Source organism: Rhinopithecus roxellana, chromosome 5, assembly GCF_007565055.1.
Source record: "Rhinopithecus roxellana isolate Shanxi Qingling chromosome 5, ASM756505v1, whole genome shotgun sequence".
Classification (NCBI taxonomy): domain Eukaryota; kingdom Metazoa; phylum Chordata; class Mammalia; order Primates; family Cercopithecidae; genus Rhinopithecus; species Rhinopithecus roxellana.
In genome coordinates, this window is record NC_044553.1 from 7,318,862 (window position 1) to 7,342,436 (window position 23,575).

At 39.6% G+C, this 23,575-nt stretch overlaps 1 protein-coding gene across 1 annotated transcript in view; it reads right to left on the reverse strand.

Moving 5' to 3' along the window:
• Window positions 1-23,575, reverse strand: part of PYGL (glycogen phosphorylase L) — a 42,779-nt gene that overhangs the window by 15,703 nt on the left and 3,501 nt on the right. Inside the window, exons 2-7 of the mRNA XM_010389464.2 lie at window positions 19,386-19,487; window positions 16,727-16,805; window positions 13,315-13,418; window positions 6,095-6,226; window positions 3,382-3,493; window positions 2,963-3,045 (exon numbers count right to left, since the gene is read on the reverse strand). Of these exons, the coding sequence (XP_010387766.1) occupies window positions 2,963-3,045; window positions 3,382-3,493; window positions 6,095-6,226; window positions 13,315-13,418; window positions 16,727-16,805; window positions 19,386-19,487 (612 nt within the window). The remainder of the gene's footprint in view (window positions 1-2,962; window positions 3,046-3,381; window positions 3,494-6,094; window positions 6,227-13,314; window positions 13,419-16,726; window positions 16,806-19,385; window positions 19,488-23,575) is intronic.

Sequence of the window (23,575 nt, forward strand, 5' to 3'; positions counted from 1 at the left end):
GTAATCATTATATGAGGATACACATATGCACAGATCAGCTGTCTGTAGCATTACAAAGTCATAATAATGTAAATGCTGATTAAGGAGTTAGTGAAAATTATGATGTAAGCATGTTGAGAGAATTGGGGATGGGAAGTATGTGTTCATGTGGTGAGGGTGGGAGTACATGTGAGGATGTGAGCTAGATTCCCATCTTCAATGGTGGGGAGTCAACAAACAATTGTAAAAATGAAAAAAAATCAACAAGTAGCAATAACTGCATGTTATTCAGAAATATGGAGGTAAGTACCCAGAAAATCAATTATGTGTATGTACAACTTTGATAAAAATTTAAAGTCTGGATTAAAAATTAAAAGTCATTAATAGAAAACTGTCTGGATCGGATAGTACAGGTTGAGCATCTCTAATCTGGAAATCCAAAATCTGAAACTTTTTGAGTACTCATGTGACACAGCCAAGTGGAAAATTCTACCCCTGACCTCATGTGACAGGTCATAATCAACACAGAGTCAAAACTTTGTTTCATGCACAAAATTACTAAAAATATCGCACAAAATTGCTTCAGGCTGTGTGTATAATGTGTATATGAAACAGAAATGGATTTTGTGTTTATCCTTGGGTTCCATCCTCAAGATATCTCATTATATATGCAAATATTCCAAAATCTGAAAACATCTGAATTCTGAAACACTACTGGTCCCAAGCATTTTGGATAAGGCGTACTCAACCTGTACCAAAGGAAATTTATAGGTGGTAGAATTAGGAACCAGCTTTTATTTTATTCTTGGTACTTTTTACGTTACTTGTGTATTTTTTCTAATGACATGTATCTGTAAAAGTTATGAAGTCATTCTAAAACATAATAAATAGCACTATGGAATCCATCTCTAATAAACTGTAACATTTATTGAGCCAGGAATGTTTTAAGGTCCTAGAAATAAAATGATTAATTACACACAGTCCTTGACTTGAAGAAGTTCAAATAGTAGGCGGTGGGGGGTGGGGGGTATAAACAAGGCTATAAATACAATGTGATGATTTAAAAAAAAAATTAAGTTAAGATAAATATACAGTATTTTGAGAACCTGGGTGATCAGGTAATTCTTAACCTAAGCCCTAAAAGATGAGTAGGAATGTGTCAGAATTGACACACAGGGTCAGAATATTCCCTGCAAGCAACGGATGCCGTGCAAGGCATGGAGGTAGGAAGGAACAGGGTCAATAGTCCTGCACAGCTGGGGCCTATTGTTGGGGCAAAATCATGGAAGATGCATCAGGGCACTGGTAACCACATCAATGAAGAACTTAGGTAACATGACTAAGATTCTGTCCTTCTCTTACAGGTGATCCAAAGTCTTTCAAGAGTTTTAAGCAGGGAATAGATATCTCAAAGCTGCAGAGTGAAGAAAGGTGCAGGCTTCCTGGAAGAGAAACTAATGTTTGGACTAGGGCTATGGCCAAGTTGAGAAGAATGAATTTGTTATTGCAATTACAGTACAAAAGGATTTATCAGCTCACTCTTAAAAACAAACAAACAAACAAAAACATGATCCTGAGCGCTCCCGTTTACCCAACAAATCTAGTCAACTTTTTGCCCCATGCTAACTTCGTATATATTGTCAGTTACTGCAGATGATTATTTCCCAGTAAAATTAGCTTTGGTCCTTACTGAAGACAGGAAGATGAATTTCAAGCCCCTGCAGCCTGGGTTTAGGTTGGCAGTATGGTCCCAGACTTGGAAGAATTCTTACTTTGACCCTGACATAGAATAACTTTTTGCTTTTGGGTTACAGGTTTCTCTGAAATGTACTGAAGCCACAATGTTTTCCACAAAGGAATAATAACATATACCATTAGGTTCCTAAAAATGCTTCAGCAAAATCCATGTAATCATCTTCCCTTCTGAGGGATTATAATTTAACAGCAGGTGGACATCTGGTGTTAAGGACTATTCATATCCTAGTCCCCCCAAGATCCTTGTTTTCTGCCATCTTTGTAAAGCAGAGTGCTAATTTTATTGCTTCTGAGAAAACTTTAAAAAAATCGTTACAGCTTCATGAAAAGGATTTTACCCATAGAGAAGTTTAGAGTTACATATATTTAAAACAACTAAGAATCAATAGCAGTTACCTGAGATCCAGTTCCAAGTGGTGCGTGTGTGTGTGTGTGTGTGTGTGTGTGTGTGTGTGTGTGTTGAGACAGAGTCTCACTCTGTCACCCAGGCTGGAGTGCATTGGTGCAGTCGTGGCTCACAGCAACCTCTATCTCCTAGGCTCAAGCGATTTTCCTGCATGTTAGCCAGGCTGGTCTTGAACTTCTGACCTCAAATGATCTGCCTGCCTCAGCCTCCCAAAGTGCTGGGATTACAGGCATGAGCCATTGCACCCGGCCCCAAGGGTTTTTTCTTAACTAAGCTATATTTATAATAAAATTAGAATAACTGAATTGATGATAAGAAAAAGATACAAAAGAAAAAGATACAAGTCAGTGGCATGAGAAACAGGCGTTTGTTCATGGGTCTACCCCAGGGTATCTGACTCCATCTAGCATCAGGGCAGAGGACCAGAAAGGGCCTAGTCAGTGAGAGAAGAGGTGAGGCAGGAAATCTTCAGTGTCTTCTGACTTTGCAGATAAACTTTCTATCTGGAAAGGAAGTAGTGCTTCACCAGTGACTTACTTCATCTCTTATATCCAGGTTTTTAAAATACATCTCTAGAACTTCCCCATTAGTGATGGGGGTCACTAATCAAGGGCAAAATATAAATTCTGATTTCATGAACTGTACAGATTTGTTTTCCTTACTTGGTTGGGAGAGGAAATCTAGACAATCCAGGAAGAAATACGGAGCTTCTTCTGCACATGGAAAAACATTGATATTAAATGTGTTTTATAGGTTACTGAACAGGCTCTTGTGAAATAAGCTGCTCCTGTTGCCACTAAGAAAGCAACCTTGATCACTCACATTGTCATTGGGATAGAGGACCCGGGAGATGTTCTCGGCCAGGTTTCGGTCCAGCACAGCCTGAATGTAGTCTCCAACATTAACTAGGGGAAAGTTAGAGAAACAATAAATAGAGAAACCAGTCATTGTTGTGGGAAACCTCTTGATCTCACTGTCTCTGTGCTGTGTGTCATGTGGGATTCCTAAAATTCCTAAAAATCCCAAAGGATTTCAACAAACCATCATGCTGGGCTTCACATGAGAATTGCTTGAAAAATGTCCTCCCTACTTCCTCCATACAACGCCTGCTTAGTCACTGAAGTTCATATCAGAAACTCAAGGCTTTTTTGTTTGTTTGTTTCAAGCTCAATTTGGTTCTAACTAGCAATCAAAAAGATTAAGCACATGCATAAAGAAACCAAGACCTGTGCTGTACTCACAGTCTCTGAGGTTAAAGTCATTCGGTGCCCGAGCAGACCAGAGGCGCATGGTGTTGACAGTGTTGTTCATGTAGCCAGGCACCGGGGTGTCATATGGCAGAGCCAGGACCACCTGTAGGATTAAACAGAAGCAGCTGCTCATTGTTTCCCAAGTGTGATGACATAGGTTGAACACGGGGCTGGGAGACTGCAATGGAATTCTATTCCTGGCTCTATCATCAACTCAAATTGTGTGAGGCCTAAATGGAGAAGAGGGTCCCAGGGTTGCAAAGGGTATTAGAGGAACATGCGGTTCCTCCCCCACCTGGTACAATCTAGTGACTGGAACCATCCACACTGATGGTCCTTTATAATGTTTCTATGTTGACTCTCCATGTGTCCTTGCCCTGATATAAATGCAGTGGAATGGAATGATATGGTGTTGGTATTCAAAAAAGTTTATCTTTCATGTTTCATATCAAGCCATTGCTCTAATAATAATGAAATATGATATGCAAACAAAGTGACAATGTGAATCTGTACCCACCAAAAAATAGCACTTAGAATACGTTTTGCATAGGTTTTTCAGTGATCTGATTTCAAATATGATGAAAATCAATGGAATAGGAAATTTATGAAGCTGTAACATCTCATATAATATTTAAAATGCTGTGCTAGATTTTTAAAGTTGCATAAGGAGTTATTTTAGTGATTCCTATAGTGATCTGCCAAATCAACTGATAATTATCTGAGTTGAGTCTAAGAGGTAAGTTTTGGAAAATCTAGCTTGATCTTTGTGACAGTCACTGAAATAGAGAAGAGGAAGATGAAGTATGTTTCACAGTGCATCGAAAATTCATGTGAGAAATGATTCATTTTTATTCCCTGCCTCATCAGAGTCAAGCTCGAAGGAAGGAGAATGACAGAATAATTGAACTGGAGGATGCTGGATCTTATTTAGTGCAACCCACTTATTTTGGACATGAGGGAGCTGAAGCTGAGAGAGAAGTGACTTGCCCAAGGTCACAGTCACGGCAGCATTGAAACCTAAATACGCATCTCTTTAATTTGGTCTGTTAAATTGTGAATGAATGAAGCATTATAGTCCATATCAATCACATATATTCAGTCATGCTTTCATGATCACCGTGACCTCAAAGTAATAAATTACCCCCATTTAAATATCTTTCATTAAGACATAAAAGTCTCTGGACTTTTAAAGCAAGTTGTGATCAATCAGGGAAAGTCATTTGCAGGCTGGGATTGAGTCTCAGTTCAAACAAGAGTTTGACCCTTCTGACCCTTGAAGCATAATTAAGGCAGCCCAGCAAGTGCACAGCTTAGATCTTCTTTCAGAGAACCGCAAAGAGAACTTGCTCCCTCAGAGCGCACACCAAGGCTGTGCTCTCTGGGATGCTCCATGTGGCTGGGACACTAGGGCCGGAACTTCTTTAATGGGCAATCTTTAGTCTCAGGCTCCATCAGCCTGGCCACTTGCTCAGAATGGCACTGCGGTCTGAGGCTCTCCATGAGAATCCTCCTTCTTTGCGCTTCACTTTTCACAGGTGGCACACCTGTGTCACAGTCTGAAGACTTCCTCATCCTGCTCCCTCTCCTCTTGATCTTTCATAGGCATCCCCCCAGTATGTCACTTGCACTTCTTCTCTCTGGTGTCTGTTTCCTAGAGGACCTAAACTGACACGTGACTGTGTCATTTGACTTTATTGGAAGCCATCCCATGCATGCACAGAGCACATGTGGCCGCATGCTCTGAGCTCACTGGGTACCAGTTTGGGGTTAATTCATGTGATTACTTCAATCTGTGAAGCTAAGTTGCATGACTTGGGCCAGCTCACTTATATTACCTTGCCCCCTAACTTTGCCTCTGTGGGCCCAGAAACATACACTCTCTCTAATCGAATTTCTTGATACATTATGAAAATACCTAGAGGTGCTTTGTAAATACAAGTTAGCTCAGCAGTGGGACCCACAGTGTAAATAAAATGCTTCCAGGATTGATTGTGTAAACTGCATACTTTTATTTTTATTTTATTTTATTTTTTTGAGATGGAGTCTCGTTTTGTCGCCCAGGCTGGAGTGCAGTGACATGATCTTGGCTCCCTGCAACCTCCGCCTCAGCCTCCCAAGTAGCTGGGACTACAGGCATAGGCCACCACGCCTGGCTAATTTTTGTATTTTTAGTAGAGATGGGGTTTCACCATGTTGGCCAGGCTGGTCTTGAACTCCTGACCTCAGGTGACCTGCCCGCCTTGGCCTCCCAAAGTGCTGGGATTACAGGTGTGATCCACTGCGTCCAGCCAGGAATGACATTTAAAATTATTCAATTTTGCTATCAACATCTTAATATAAAACCAAAGAGGTAAGCATGCTGGTTACTATAGAACTGACAATTTTCTGGTGCAAAAAAAAAAAAAAAAAAAAAAAAAAAACACCGAAAAACAAAAAACAAACAAACAAACTGATAATTTTCTGACAAAGTTGATTGCAAAATGACCCTTGTAAAAGTCACTCCTCTCTTGGCCTCAGCTCCCTTGTCTCCAAAATGAGTGGGTTGCACTAAGAGAAGTAACAGATTTATTTACAAAAATATATTCTATTACTTAATACATGACATGCCCTATACTCAATATCACACTGTATGCTACATAGTCAACATATTATCTGCTGAACTAAATACTATACAAAATGTTGGCTATACGAGCACTCTGAATACCTGAGTGTCAATCCACTTGGTCCCAGTATTGGTGTGTTCTACTTTTCCATAGAAGTGCACAGGCAGCATGAATTCTGGGCGAGACTTCTCCCAAGGATTTCCATATCTGAGCCAATCATCTGCTTCTTCTACCTGCAAAAGGATACAGTATTACTTAGAATTTATTTGTGAGGAAATGTGAACCTAGCCCTTCAATTATATTAAATTTAAAACATCTTTAACTGAAACAACTTATGAATACTGAGTACTCTTTTGTAATTGTTTTATAGCCTACAATCAACAATAATAATACTTGCTAATACAGCCCTAAATATTTTATATGTATGACTGCATTTAATCCTCACATTATATCAACCATACAGGAGGGAACTATGAGTCCTCTCTTAAAGATGAGGAATTGTTACTGCTCAAGGTCAAACAGTAAACGGTACAGATAAGATCTCAAGGTCAAACAGTAAATGACAGAGATAAGATCTGCCCTTAGGTCTCTGTGTTCCACAGCCTGTGTCTTAACATCTGTGAATCCAATTGTCCAGCTTCAGCTAGAGACAGAGGCCTTACAGGGATGTTTATCATTGAATACCTGGGCCTGTCAAGTCCTACACAATGGGTTCAGTCAAGATTCTTGTGGCTCGAATATACAGAATCAGTTAGAAAATGCTACTTACAGAACACTCTTTTAATCAAGCTTATTGATATAGGTACAGAACATTATTGTATTATGTAGTCTTTGCTTATCTTAATCCTTATGTAATTTTGATTTGTAATGAACTATAGATTATAGTTTATTTTGAAAATAACATATTTTAGGAGGTAATGAACTTATTTTATTGACAATTTCAATATTTTCCTAGGTATTTATGTCAATTTATAACAAAATATTTCTTATATACAATTTTAAACTATGGTTTCTATTTAGGATATCCTGGACATCAAATACATTTTCATTTGCAACAAACAAACAAACACATCAAAATAAGAACACCACCACCACCAAACACATTGGAGGGGGATGTATTTTTAAAGTAAATTATTGAAACCTTTAAAATATTACACATACAGTTGTAGATTGCTTAACGACAGGGATACATTCTGAAAAATGTGTTGTTAGGCAATGTTGTCATTGTGCAAACATCACAGAGTGCACTTACACAAACGCAGATGGTGTTGCCTACTACACACCTGAGCTATATGGTATAGCCTCCTGCTCCTAGACTACAAACCTGTACAGCACGTTACTGTACTGAATACTGTAGGCAATGGTAACACGATGGTAAGTGTTTGTGTATCTAAACATATCCAAACATAGAAATGGTACAGTAAAAATTCAGTATAAAACATAAGAAATGGTACACCTGTAGGGCACAGCTCCATTACCATCTTACGGGACCACCATTGCATATGTGCTCTATTGTTGACTGAAATGTCGTTATGTGGTGCATGACTATACGTTAAAAAATGGAATTGTGTTCTGGCCAGAAGGGGGCAAAAAAAAAGCAACTTTGTCAATGAGATCATCTCCAAGATGGTTATTTTGCCTATTTGATTCCTCATATCCACCTCTTAGAAAACTCAGCTGTAGTTTTAAAAGATATTGCTTAAGAATTAAACACAATGTTGGACATCTCATGATCACCTAAACATGAGTGTAATGCCTGTTTCAGGAACAGTGCGAAGAGACAAAAATAAACACTAAAGATTATTTTCAACAGCTAGACAAATGAATACACGTTCACTTATTCAAACTTTGGTAATGACTTTTTATCAAGAAAGCTGATAAGCTTCCCACTAATATTAACTACCAGCGTCATGATGAATGGAAATGGGACTCATAGCAACAACATCTTTAGTTAGGAGAGCTAGGAGTTAGAGAGCCACTGGAGGAAGGAGGAGTTATCAGATGCAAGATGAAGCCTAGGGAAGGCTGGAGAGAGACCTGAGCTCATCAGAAAGTCGCATCTTCTTAAAATTTTAATAAACAATTGAGGTTTGCCAGTTGACAAGAAGCTTGTTAAAGAGTCCATTAACTTGGCCAGGTGTGGTGGCAACACCTGTAATCCCAGCACTTTGGGAGGCCAAGGTGGGCGCATCATGAGGTCAGGAGTTTGAGACCAGCCTGGCCAACATGGTGAAATCCCGTCTCTACTAAAAATACAAAAATTAGCTGGACGTGGTGACGGGCACCTGTAATCCTAGCTACTCAGGAGGCTGAGGCAGGAGAATCACTTGAACCAGGGAGGCAGAGGTTGCAGTGAGCAGAGATTATGCCACTGCACTCCAGCCTGGGCTACAGAGCGAGATTCCATCTCAAAAAAAAAAAAAAAAAAAAAAAAAAAAAAAAAAAAGTCCATTAGCACAAGCTTCATAACTAGAAACACTATAATAAGTAAAATGATAATATCAACAAAGGATCAAAACATCCTGACTTACAAAATACTTTATGCTGCACTTAGGCAAGGGCCAATTTTGGGTTTTAAAATACTGAGCAATATGAACACTGCTTCCTGTAACAGGAAAGAACCATAGGCCTGTGTGCCTTGTTTCAGCATGCAGGGCTGTTGTAAAACCCATCTGAAGGCACTGTATGAAATAGGAGGACGATGAGGCAGAAACAGTTTTCCTTTGAAAACTCATGACCATGGGAGAACTGATGACATTTTTTTTTTTTGCTGAGAAATGCAGTAGGATCATATACTGTCCTGCCCCCAAGAAGCCTGAAGTGCTCAGATAAGAGAGGATGGGCTCTGAACTTCCTCCTGTGGGTTCACTCCTTGACTGCTGTGGAAGTCAGAGGTTGCATGTACTCTTTTTATTTTTATTTTTATTTTTATTTTTTTGAGACACAGTTTCGCTCTGTCACCCAGGCTGGAGTCCAGTGGCACAATCTTGGCTTGCTGCAACCTCTGCCTCCCAAATTCAAGTGATTCTCCTGACTCATCCTCCTGAGTAGCTGGGATTACAGGTGCCTGCCACCACACACAGCTAATTTTTGTATTTTTAGTAGAGATGGGGTTTTACCATGTTGGCCAGGCTGATCTTGAACTCCTGACCTCAAGTGATCCGCCTGCCTCAGCCTCCCAAAGTGCTGGGATTATAGGTGTGAGACACCGCGCCCGGCCACACGACATTCTTAATGCCATCAAATGTTGGTTGAATTTTTTTCCTGCTAAATGATGATTGGTTTTAGCTTCATGGGGCTAACAACTTGGAGACTTTATTTGCTTGCTGTTCTTTATTGTGAATCTCTCACTGATTCAGTAAAGAATCGGTGAATAATTATATCAATTTTATAAGATTTGTATTTAAGGTAGATTGAGAAACAAATGTTTCATAACAATAAGTTGATCTGAGGAGATCTGAGGAGAAGGAGAGAACTATCCCTTGCTGCCTCCACTAAATCCACAGAAGCTGCCATATGGTGATAAACCTTCTCTCTACCTTGCTTTCTTCCAATGAATTGATAAATTGATCTGTAAATTTAGGTTTCCATGTAGCCAATGATCCCCAAAATGCACTAACATGCTAATCATATGAAGGGGTAGGGGTGGGGGGCCAAGATGGGAGAACGTTCATCTACATCCAAGTGAGCTGTCAGAGCTGTTTCATCCCAGAGGTTGCACAGGGCTGAAGAAAGCAAGTGCGGATCTGTGGAGTAAAAGAGCCAACCTGGGTGCAGTTGGCAGCTGGACTAGGCATTTTTTTAGAGGAATGACTCAATGGAACCTGTCCCAGCCAGCAGGGATGGAGAGGTTAGCCCAGGGGACTCTATTGACTGAATTCTGAGAAATGCTCTTCACCTGTGGGATATAGAGTCCACAAAGAACCAGTGAACAGACATCAGGAAAGCCCACGAACTTGGCTTTCTGATGTTATAAATAACTGATAAATGTTTCTGTGGCACACCAAGAATTCCACGATGATAATTAGAAGCTTTGCTGGGTAATGTGAATCGTGCATGACTGGCTATCACGAACTAGGTGTGGGTTCTAAGAGGCAAGAGAAGGGCTGCAGAAGCCACCTGGATCCAGCTCCGAGATACATACTGTGAGAGCCTTTCCACCTAGGGCTTTGGTGTGATTGTGAAACTTCTGTGAGGTTGTTGCAATCATCTTTCTCTCCACTTCCTCCTCGGGGCCAGCGATTTTCACAGAGCACTATTACTGCACTCCCCATGAGAGTAGATGGTAAATATAGAATTTTAGCAATACAATTATTTTCCTCAGGGGGTTCATGATGAACACTCCACAACTGCAAATCTTCCTTGAAGAGACTCAAAAATTAAAAGCCCATCAACCTTTAAAAACCTTCCCAGCATGTGAAATTTTCATTAGTCTTCTTCAAATCTGCCATTGTAAGAACAGTGTTACGTGTGAGTGGGGGCATGACTATACTCTGAAGAGGCCTGCTGCTTTCTTGACAGATGCTTTTTGTTTTTTATGGAAATAATTTCTTTTTTATGGTATGATATATTTTATGTTTGACAGTTAAAATCCCATTCCAGTAAACAATGGAGGTGCTAAGTAAAATTATATACCCTCCTCATTCAATTTCAAGTCATAATGAAAGAAGAAGTGATGGTTGATAAGGTTAGCTTTGGATTTTATTTTATTTTATGTTATTTTATTTATTTATTTTTTTGAGACAGGGTCTCACTCACTCGCCCAGACAGGAGTGCAGTGGCACTATCTCAGCTCACTGCAACCTCCACCTCCCAGGCTTAAGCGATTCTCCTGCCTCAGCCCCCAAGTAGCTGGGATTACAGGTGCGTGCCACTATCTCCTGGCTAATTTTTGTATTTTTAGTAGGGACAGGGGTTTCACCATGTTGGCCAGACTGGTCTCGAACTCCTGACCTCAAATGATTCAACCACCTCGGCCTCCCAAAATGTTGGGATTACAGGCGTGAGCCACTGCACCTGGCTGGCTTTGCAATATTTTGAATGAGCAAAACCTATTTAGTCTTTCTTTATTTTTCTTTTTAAAGAACACTGGAATACACGCTTTCTTGGTCTGATAGGAGAGAAAGAGATAGTTTCCTGGAATAAAGATCATTTAAAAAGAGCAAAGGTAGGTGTGATAATCGTGGTCCTTCATAAAATGTAAGGGGAAAATATACCTGAGACAAAAAAAGATTGAGATTTCTTTCCTGAGTTTCTTTTAAATCTTCCATCTGACGGTAGTTAAGAGATAAGAAATGAGATCCTTGGAGATTCTGCAGTATAGTGAGTAGCACACAGTATCCTTTTCAAAGGCTAAAATTAGATACCATATGTTGTTTGGTTAGGTTGTGTCAAAGTTTTGGTTGTCCTGGAAATGCCTGCTAAACTAGGCTCTCAGCATGGAACTCTAGGTTACTCCATTGGGGAGAGGAACAACTTATTTCATTTTTATAAATTTTAATGATTACAAAATGCACATTACTTATGGAATATAAAACATGTAGAAGAGTAAATAGAGGATAGTACATATATTTCTTACAGAAAATGAGATATGTAGAAGAGTATATAGAAGACAGTAGAAGTTGCCCATCTTCCAGAGATAACTTCTGTTGAAGCTTTGATGTATTTTTTTCTAGCACTTTTCCTTTATCTTTCTGGCCTCCTCTGGATAGCTGAGGTTATATCACCCTTATAACTCTATATCCTCTACTTATAGCTAACACAAATGATTTCCTATTTTGTTAAAATTAATCAAAAATATAATATGAATGGCTTCACTAATATTTTATTATAGAATACCATAATTTATTAAAGTATCCTCCTTTTCTTACGCAAAATTAGCATTTTATTGTGTGCTTACTAATATTAGCATTTTATTGTGTGCCAGATATTTTACATGTTTTTATAATAATTCTGTAGAGTTTGTATCTCCATTTTGTCATTGAGAAAACTGAGTTCAGGGAAGTTTGGTAACCTAATTGAGGTAGCATACCTTATAAAAGTAATCAGGTCCCCTAAGTTGACATTAGGTCTCAAATGAGAAATTGGGACCCAGGCTTCTCTTCTATAAGATGCTGCCTCTCAGCTTTTATTTATTTGCGGGTAGCTAAAGATAAACAGCAATGGTTCTTAGTAAAATGTGGAAGTTTGTCTTCTACTCTATCCCCAATATTCTCCTGATCCTTTTTCCTTGGCACATTCTCTCATCAAACCAAATTTTTTAGTTCTTCCCTTCCTTGGCTCATAAAGAATCCAAATACTGAGGGAGGGAAGGAGGGCAGTGGTGACACTAAACTCATTCTCATCGGGCCATCTTCCTTTCTCCTGGCATCAGCCTAGGTCTCTGCATCCAGTCCCTGAGCGTTCTCTTGTTGGACTCATCTCATAAGTGTGGGAAAGGCTCAGAGAGCTCAGGGTTTTTGGAAACTGAAGATACATATTTCTGTCAATGGTGTATATATGAGACAAAAATAGGGAGAGACAAAGCCTAAATCACACTTAGTATCAGCAAAAACTGTCCACACTAGGGCGATTGTAGACTCAAACAATTACTAGAGATAAAAAAAAAAAAAAAGTACCTAACAATCTGGTTTCGTTATATAAAGTAAAAGTAGTGTCATTTGGATAGATTTGTACAAATTTCTATGGAGCAATGTAATCATACATCTTAAATGTGTGCCAGATTTATTTGCTGTAACAGTTAACAACACTGTCTGATTTCATCTTATAAAAAAATCAGGACACTTGGCTTATATCTTGTAACCTTGGCATGTTAAGGAAGGCAAGACTCTGAGTGTAGAAGAGAATACTGAATGTGGTCCTGGGAGTCTGGGGATATGGACATGTATTTGCCAGCAGTGTGATCTGAGGTAACTTTACTTCCTCAGAGACTCAGTGTTGTCACCTACAAAATGGCATCGTGCTTCCTACCATCAAGGGTTCTTGGCTGAGATCATGAGTCAAAGATGTGCTCTCCATAAGTTCACACATTTTAGTGGTCCACATTCAGGCAGTCAGTGATAAATATTTTCAGAGCACCCTGTGAGTCAGCCACTGCACTCGGTGCCATGGATCTGGTGATGAGTGATACTGCAAGGCTCTCTGTTCTTGGGAAACTTACATTCTGAAGTGGGAAGAGGGACAGATAGAACTCACTGATACCAACCAAGTGCCAGAGACATTGGTACAGCTCTATGTTAAAGGTCCATATATTATAAATCATCCAGAACACCATGAAAGAGAAGTACCTTAATAACAAAATTTAGAAAGATAGCTCACACACCTGCCATCCATCTCGGATCTTCTGATTGAAAATCCCGTATTCATACCGAATGCCATATCCATAGGCTGCAAGTCCCAGGGTTGCCATGGAATCCAAGAAGCAGGCTACATTCAACAGAGCACAGGCAAAAGATAGAGTCACTAAGCTGAGTCAAAATTTCCAGTCTTTCCCTAAAACACATGGTAGCCACAAAACATTGCTATATGAAGAACCACATTTGTATTCTAAAGCACAGATACTACTGCACAATGGGTATTGATTTTTTAAAAATAACTCATTTCTAATTATAAAATTAATACTATACAAAAGTTAGAAAATGTAAAAAACGTATAAAGAAGAAAATGTCATCTATAACCTCACCTTCTAGAAATAACCACTGTGTATATTTTGTTTGAGAACAGATAAGGAAGTCAGCCTGCACAAGATAATGTCGATTATTGTCCCCACACTGCCTTTTCTAAGGGAAGCTGTCTCTATCCTCCCCTAAGACTCACCCCATTGGAAAAGACAGTCCCAGGAGAGTATAACTTATTATGTCCCGTTCCCTTCCAGCACCTGACTGACAAGATATTCTGTGGCCAGCTCTGTTTCTTCCTGGCTCGTGGAATTCTACTATTGTTCAGATATTAGCTGATCATATGCTTCAGGGAGGCTGAACCAGGAAGTGAATCTTGCTCGATTGTTCTAATCTGCTAAGTCAATCATAGCAATTGTATTTCCTTCTCCATGAGCATACAATGACATTCAATCAGATGAGAGGTGCTAGAAAGTCTGTTGGGTATAGAATTCTGGGAAAGATTTTCCTTGCTGCCATTATCTTTTTTCCGTGAGGGGAAAGACAAAAGGACCAGAGACCTGGAGTCCTGCTGTACTCCTGCTGCTGAATAAACCAGTCTTGGCATGGCCTATCCTCTGGAGTTCTTGTTATGTGATAACACATGTCCTTGTTGACTGAACCATTTTTCTGGATTTTCTGTTATTTGATGACAGGGCATCTGATCCAGAACAGTTAACCAACAGGCTGGGTAAGGATCTGTCTTGTGGCTGGGTGAGAACTAAGGCGTTACACTAATCAGATTGTCCCTTCCAGGAATTTAAGCTGAGAAATATACAGAGAATGAGGAAGTGTACAGTAGGAATTAAAACTGACAAGAATATTGAAAGCTGTAGATCAAACAGAAAGGGACTGAATGAGGTTGGTGGTACAGCCCTTAAAACAGAGATCCACAAACACAAACGGCCGAGGCTTTCAAGTTTTTCTAACATCGCCAGTCCCTATGCTCACATATGGCCTGCCTCTGCTCCCATTCCTGTTCTCTTTGAGCTGTGGCTCTTCAGCTTTTCCTGAGTCGTGATCAGACTATCCTTAGAGGGGGTCCCAACTTAGATGAGATCATCTAATGAGAATTCTCAGCTTCATCAGCCTCTTCACTCTGACTTCATCGGTCAACTTAAGGAGCAATGTCATGAATGTTGGGCACAGAGTTAACCTAGCCAACAAAGATTGAGGGCTCGGGCTTCACATAAAAGGCAGGCAGGCTGGTTTTTATTCTTAGATGTGCATTTCATCAGCGCTGCTGGCCTTCCTGCAGCCCCATAGAAAGCCTACTAAATTGTCAGATAATTACTTTCACAGGAAGGTGGCAAGTATCCCACAGGTATTATTTTATTTTGTTTTGTTCATTATTAATGGCAATGTTAAAGCACACTGTGACTAATGTACTAAGGATGAAAAAAAATGAAACAGATCCAAATGGATTTCTAGTAATTTGAGTGTATGCAAAATCAGAAGATTTTTGAACAATTTCTAAAAGAGAGGAGATAATTATTTTTCATAGAATACAATCTGATACACGTGTGGTAGTATATTTTTATTATTAAATTTAAATTTCACAGATAATACATTAGTGCATCTTCCTTAAAAATATTAAGTTACAGACAAAAAAAATTTATTATGCCAGCATCCCCTTTGATCCCTATCCCAGTTCTGCACTCCTCCCTACAGGAGGTCATAGGGAACAGTTTAGTATTTAGAATTCCAGACCTTTTATTCTACATATTCACATTATATACCTATGTACACACACACATATGCACACCCATGCACACACATATATATCTGGAATATATATCTTCCAAATCTTTTTCCTACATATTCACACACACACACACACACACACACACACACACACACACACACATATATTCACAGAAAATATTTAATTTTTAAAAAACATAAATGGTATCACACTGTATGGCTTTAATGCAATTTGATTTCTCTTTTAATTTGGATATCTATCTAGGAAAGTACATCTAGATCAATTTCGTTCTTTGACAATCAGTGTGGTACTTTTATAAACTATACTGTAACAATTATTTTCCCCGCATGTCTTCTTACGTGTGTGCTTCTTTAGGGTAGATATCAAGTGGAATTACTAGGTTATAGAGACGGGTATTTTCTAAATTAATGGAGCTGGTATTATATTTTTAGTGCTTTCCTATATATTTGCTGAAAAATTATTCCCTGAAAAAAGCAAAGAACTCAAATTGTATCTATACACAAAAAGGACATTAATTAAAAAACCATACCAATAATATTAGTGTATCATTGCCCACTAGTCAATCAAGCAGTCAAGTGCACAAGGCAAGACAATGGTTGACCAACTGGGGTCATGCCTCTGACCTGGAGTCTACCACTGAAAAAATAAAATAAAATAAAACAGAGGCAACTTAACTCAGGTCATGCCACACAAGGATGTGAGTTGAGAATCTTTGAACAAATAACAGTGAAGTAAAGGCGCTACTTTTGACCTAGATGTACTTTCCTGGATAGATCTCCAAATTAAAAAAGAAATCACATTGTATTAAAGCCATACAGTGTGATTATGGTTCTTAAAAATTAAATGTTTTCTGTGAATATATACATATTCACAGAATGAATATATATATATATATGTGTGTGTGTGTGTGTGTGTGTGTGTAAATATGTAGAAAAAAGGTCTGGAAGATATACATTCCAGAAAAAAGTTCTGGAATTCTAAATACTAAACTGTTCCCTATGACCCCCTATAGGGAGGAGTGCAGAACCGGGGTAGTGATCAAAGTGGACGCTAGCGTAATAAATTTTTTAGTCTGTCAACATTTAACATACCCTTAAGTGCATAGGAAGGATCTGGTTAACTGAGTTTTAAGCAGTGTCTCTTTTGTTCAAGTTCCCGTCTCTACTATTTGTGTAGAATTGATCAAACCAAAGTGCAAACTCAAGAACAAATACATCAAATACATCTACAACCAGGTCATACCTTGCACTTCTTCTAGGAACCCTGTCTGGTTCTTCCAAGCATGGTCATGCATGGCATCTTAGATATCTTCAATCGGCCAGACAATATAATACACTCACAATGTCACTTACCAGCAAGTCTCCCAAGACCACCATTGCCAAGTCCAGCATCTTCTTCAATTTCTTCTAACTCTTCTATATCCAATCCAAGCTGGTAATGAAGGGAAAACAGTATCGGAAGCAGATACAAATTCAGGCCATTCAGAGGGACAGCCATTTCCTACAGCTCTGGGTAAAGGTTTTCAGGTTTAGCTGTGTACCTAAACTAGCATCAGCTCCCTTGAAGGTTGTTCTGGCATCAGATACTGACTGCAGAGGCAAACTGTATGAGATGGTGCAGCTGCAGCATGGAGGAGAGTGTAGGCTCTAAAAGTCCATTATTGACTCTGTTACTTCCTATATGACCCTGGGCAAGCTACTAACTCTATGCCTCAATTTTCCTATTTAAAAAAAGTGGAGGCTAACAGTACCTACACCTCATTGATGATTGCTGTGAATTAAATAACATTATACAAACAAAGCATTTGGAACTATTCTTGGGCAGATATTCCTCAATAAATGTTAGCTATTATCATTGAAAACATTTGTGTGTGTGTGTGTGTACAGTAGGGTTAAAACCTCAGAAACAGTCCAGTACCAAGCTGATATTAGTTGGACTGAGGGGTTTTGAAAATGACCAAAAGGCCTGAGGTCAGATGTTCCTAAATGGACTAAAGTTCATCTTTTCATGACCACAGCATATTTACTCAGTAGGGTCAAAAGTTGTTAACTCAAAACCAGTTAGTGAGTCACTGCCCCCGAGACCTGGGGCCTGACAGCAGGCAGGGAAACCGCAGTCCTGCAATCCCGCTGGATGGGGTAAAATCCTTTACTTTTCCCTGGGGTGGATAAGAGGCTGTGGGAAGCCAAGCAGCATCTGTGAATTTGGACATGGATGGGACTGATTGCCAGGCAGCTCCCTGCCCCAGAATGCTGGGGATCACACAGCAGAGTCCACAGCGCCCCTGTGCACTCGGGACAGAGCCCTGCAGCCCTGGAGATCACACGGCATTGCTCATTTTACAATGAAAGAATTGTTGGTCAGGCAAACTTGTTCTATGCCTACTAGATGCAAATCTAGCCCAGGCATGGCTAAAGGTGGTCTGTTGTGAAACAACTGGGTTCTTATCTGAAAGTTAGGCAACCCATGAAACCGGCTATTTTTTTAAATGGAAAAATAATTTGCACATTTAAAAACATATGTGGAATATGTACCAATGCTTGAAGTTGTGCCCCAGTTTCCACGGAGCCACCTATTTGGATCCCTACCTTTATACCAAAAGTTACTTTCTCACACAGGTATTGACAACTGTATCTTACAAGCTCAACCATGGTTATGCTTCTGTTCAGCGTTAAAGGGGCTTTCAAATTTGCTCTCTGCAGATTAGAGCTTACTAGGTTCCTCATGTAAGCCAACTGCTGGTGCTAACACTCAGCACTTTTAAATTCTAAAAATGTAAGTCTACAGTGTGATACAGGCCGGCACGGTGGCTCACGCTTGTAATTCCAACATTTTGGGAGGCCAAGGCAGGTGGATCACCTGAGGTCAGGAGTTCGAGACCAGCTTGGCCAAAATGGCGAAACCCCATCTTTACTAAAAATACAAAAATGAGCTGGGCATGGTGGTGCATGCCTGTAATCCCAGCTACTCAGGAGGCTGAGGCTGGGAGGTGGAGGTTGCAGGGAGCCGAGATCGTGCCACTGCACTCCAGCCTGCGTAACAGAATGAGACTCCGTCTCAAAAAAAAAAAAAAAAAATGACATAAATTTTGAGCAAGTAGACATGGATCACGTCACCCCGCCTGGGTATAGGCTACTCCAAGGGAGGGATGTTATTTTCAGCTGATATTAGGGGAAGGAGAGGGAAGGGACATGGAGAGGACCTGCAGGGGTTCTTTCCCAGGAAATACTCCACCTAACCACATACGTGTGGGTTAGGTATGACCTGGCTCTACATAGAAGTGTTTGTTCTTGAGCGAAGGACACATGAGGGGACAATCCTATGGCAGAGGAAAGGAACAGTTTGAACAGTCTCTCATTTAGAATTTGTCTTTGCAAATACACATTTCTCCTTTCAACCACATTAAAAAGGTTAAGGACTACCTGTTTTGGGTGTGAAGGTGCCTGAAGCTCAGGAAAGAAAAAGTTAAATATATTCATGAAAACAACTTAGTACATTAGGGTTAATACTTCAAGCTCCTCCTTTAAGGAGGAAGTGTATTTTACCTTTCATTAAGCAACAGAGAAAGTATGACAACAGAATTTTTAAAGCTGATCATTTTCACAAATTGCCTTGATACATGAATAACAAAGTTTGATCATTTCTTAAAAATGAGATAGAAGCCCAAAGTAAAGCTTGTGATTCTGATAGCAGAAGACTCAAGTACTTTTAAAAGGCTTGTTCAGACATTAATTTCTGAAATGTAATTTGTGGGGAATGCTGTCAAAGACTTTGATTGCAAAAGAAAATTCTCATGAGTCATAATGAGTTCTCTAACTTCTTTTTCTGGTTGTTCCTCTTAAATGAGAGATGACCAGTGATGTATATTTTTAAAAGTTTGTAATAGCCACATCTATAGAGGTGATTTTTCACTCTTATTTCACTTTTTTTTTTTGTTTAATGTCCCCAAGTTTCCTGAAGTGCACATGAAATTTAAAGAGACAGGATGAGAGAAATCTAGGAAAAATGTACCTGGTAAATGGCTTCATCACAGGCATTTTGCAGACCGAGGTTGATCATGGTGTTCTGTAATGTTCGGCCCATGTAAAATTCCAGAGAGAGGTAATAAACCCTCTGAAATAAAGAAAAGAAAGATAATGTTTCCTCTAAGAGATCAACCTTACTTAACATCAAAACACAAGGTCATGTGTTAGGTCACCAATAATAAACAAATAGGCAGGACTATGTCACCACAGGTTCAAATGAGACTCCTGTTAGAGGTGTTTGAACCAAAGCGACTCCATTTTGAATAGGAGCTGGGTAAAATAAGGCTGAGACCTACTGGGCTGCATTCTCAGAAGGTTTGACATTCTAAGTCACAGGATGAAATAGGAGGTCCGCACAAGATACAGGTCACAAAAACCTTGCTGATAAAAGGTTTTCTTTGCCTCCTTTTTAATGATTCCAAATTAGCATGGACTTAAGATATTTAAAAATATTTCAAAATCTTTTCTTTTCTTTTTTAAAGACAAAGTCTCGCTCTGTCACCAGGCTGAAGTGCAATGGTCCAATATCGGCTCACTGCAACGTCCACCTCCTGGGTTCAAGCGATTCTCCTGCCTCAGCCTCTGGAGGAGCTGGGACTACAGGCATGCGCCACCATGCCCGGCTAATTTTTGTATTTTTAGTAGAGATGGAATTTCTACTAAGGCCAAGATGGTCTCCATCTTTGACCGCGTGATCTGCCCGCCTTGGCCTCCCAAAGTGCTGGGATTACAGGCGTGAGCCACAGCACTCGGCCTCCAAGTCTCCCTTAAAGACTTCTTTCTTGGTAAAGAAGACAGCCAAAACCCACCAAAACCAAGATGGCAACGAAAGTGACCTCTGATTATCCTCACTACTCATTATACACTAATTATAATGCATTAGCATGCTTTAAAAAACACTCCTACCAGCGCCATGACAGTTTACAAATGCCAAGGCAATGTCAGGAAGTTACTCCATGCGATCTAAAAGGGGGAGAAACTCTCAGTTCCGGGAATTGCCCACCCTTTTCCCAGAAAATTTATGACTAATCCACCCCTTGTTTAGCATATAAACAATAAATAACCATAAAAATAGCCAATCAGCAGCCCTCAGGGCTACCCTGCCTACAGAAGAGGCATTCTTTATTCCTTTACTTAATTTTTTTTTTTTTTTTTGAGACAGGGTTTCGCTCTTGTCACCCAGGCTGGAGTGCAATGGCGCTATCTCAGCTCACCGCAACCTCTGCCTCCCAGGTTCAAGTGATTCTCCTGCCTCAGCCTCCCAAATAGCTGGGATTACAGGCATGCACCACCACTCCCGGTTAAGTTTTTATATTTTTAGTAGAGATGGGGGTTTCTCCCTGTTGGTCAGGCTGGTCTAGAACTCGTTACCTCAGGTGATCTGCCCACCTCGGCCTCCCAAAGTGCTGGGATTACAGGCGTGAGCCACTGTGCCTGGCCCCTTTACTTTCTTAATAAATTTGCTTTCACTTTACTCTATGGATTTGCCTCAAATTCTTGTGTGAGATCCAAGAACCCTCTCTTGGGGTCTGGGATGGTGACTTCTTTCCGGTAACACTCCTATAAAGATGTATGAAGGACTAAATAAAAGTGTTACTGACACCAGGTTTTGACAAAGCACTATTTTTGGCAAAGTAATTCAGTATCTTTTACCCCCAGGGAGAAAAAAAGCAAACTCATCTAACTAACTAGATTCAACGTTTTGTGTTTTCCCCCTCCTGTTCATGAGCCTCATGAATAAAGCATAAGTTTTGGACAAACAGAAGTCAGACTGCCATAGCTCACCATTCATTAATAAAATATTTATTGGGCACCTCAGTGGGCTCCGGTAAGGTGGGTTGGCCATGACTACCTCAAGTCATCCAAGAAACACAAAGATTAACTCCCACACACCCCATGGCTAGAAAATATTCCTCCTTGACTGATTACTGCAAGAAATTTTACAATTTTTTTTATTTATTTATTTATTTATTTATTTATTTATTTATTTATTTATTGAGACAGAGTCTCCCTCTGTCGCCCAGGCTGGAGTGCAGTGGCACGATCTTGGCTCACCGCAACCTCTCTCTCCCAGGTTCAAGCAATTCTCCCTGCCTCAGCCTCCTGAGTAGCTGGGACTACAGCCAGCCGCCACCATGCCCAGCTAATTTTTGTACTTTTAGTAGAAATGGGATTTCGTCATGTTGGCCAGACTGGTCTTGAACCCCTGACCTCAGGTGATCTGCCTGCCTCGGCCTCCCAAAGTGCTGGGATTATAGGCGTGAGTCAAGCACCCGGCCTACAATTAATTTTAGAATCAAATTTTTCTATAAGATCTATTTACTGGCAAGTTTCTTATGTACAAGAAGATACCTAAGGTTTACTGGTGTTTGTTCTTATTGAAATTGGAAATTTCTCTATTGACTTAGACATTATTTGCCTTTGACATGGTGAAAGTCAGGCAAATAGCATCAGATTTGAAGGTGAGAGGTACAACGGTCAGATCTGCTAAAAAACCTTCTTTATATACAAGCACAGTTTACTAATTAAAAAAATAAAATAGAACCAGTGAGTAACTTCATCGTCCCCTTTTACAATATCTTACTCTCCATATCATTTATCCTCTGCTTCTCTACTAGACACAAAACAAAATGGAAAAAATCTGTAAATGCACCAATATTGTTACCTCAAATTTTAGGGATTGCCCCATTTCCGTAAGATAAGAAGTAAAAAAAGAAAAAAAAAAAAGAATTTGGCCCATTAAAAAAAATTGTGAACAGAATTCAGTATAATAAAGGCCTATTATCATATTTAACACACTAGTTACACATAAATATTTAAAACAAAATATTATTTGAAAATGTCATCTTGGAAATTTCATTCTTTCCCATTTCCCTTTTATGAACAATTGAATTCTAAATTTCACAACAAAGAGTCAACATCCATGTCCTAACGAGCCACCTAACACTGCTTTCCAGAACACATCATCTTCGTCTTCATCCAAGTTGTTTGAATGTCTATGTTTGAATGTCTATAATGCTGTTACTAGAACCCTCACCAGCTATTAGATGCCTTCAAATGATTGGATGAAAGTACATTTCTGGGGCAGACAGAGGCAATGGCTGGTGCTCTAGTACGTGATGACTGCTGTCACAGGAAATAGTATTTTAAGCCACAAATACCCATTTGCATAATATTACCCAGTTTAAAAAAATCCTTCCCTGTGTGTATTTTCATTATCTCTATAATCATGATGTTTTGCCTTTTTCTTTTAAATAATCCATAAAAAGCTTGCTTATATAGTATATGTTCCACAATTGCAATTGTGAGGTCATACCCCCAGGAATAAGGACTACATCTGTATTAAGTATCTTTGCCTCCCTTTTAATGATTCCACATTAGTACGAAGTTAAGTCTTCTTAAAAATACTTCAAAGTCTTTCTTGAGAAATATGTGGTTGCTCAAAATAAAGTAAATGAGAAAATACTTCCTTGCATGACAGGCTTTATAAGGACAGGAATGTACAGTGATTCCCTGTTTTCTCACAAATAACTTTTTGGAGGTAATCTCTCCTTATATTTGGGAATACATAAGACCTTAAAAAATAGATCTTTGTCATCCTCTTAATTAATGGTCTCTAAACACTTGTTACATATGCCTAATAGTAAAATATATGAGCACCTCCAATATACCTTATAAATTACAAGCCTGTACTATGGTTACTAGTATTTTATGTAAAAGTGGATATTTTCAAAAGCCTTGTAAAATAAAATAAAGAAGATATAACAAATATTTTTAAAATATGTGTTTTATTTTTATCCCCAGCATTAGTCAGAGGGCCTGGGTACTTCTGGGAAGACCTCTGGAACACCTGTCAATAAACCTAAGACTTGCAGGTCAGGCAAGAGTTGAGCATAGAAATATGGTAGGAAAGACACTGCAAGTGAGTTGGGGGCCCCGCAGTGGGGACTGGTTTGTTGCAAGAGCAAGGCGGGTACAGAGGGTAATGGAAGATAACAAGGGAAGAACAGGCCCACCTGGATGGAGAAGGGCTTTTGAATACTTGCTTAAGGACTATGGCAGGCAAGAGGAGTCAATGATAACTGAGCAGGGAGCAAGATGTGTTGCTTTAGGAAGCTTAAGCAAACTACAATGCACAGAATGAGATGGGATCGTATACTCCAATGCCTTCAGGAA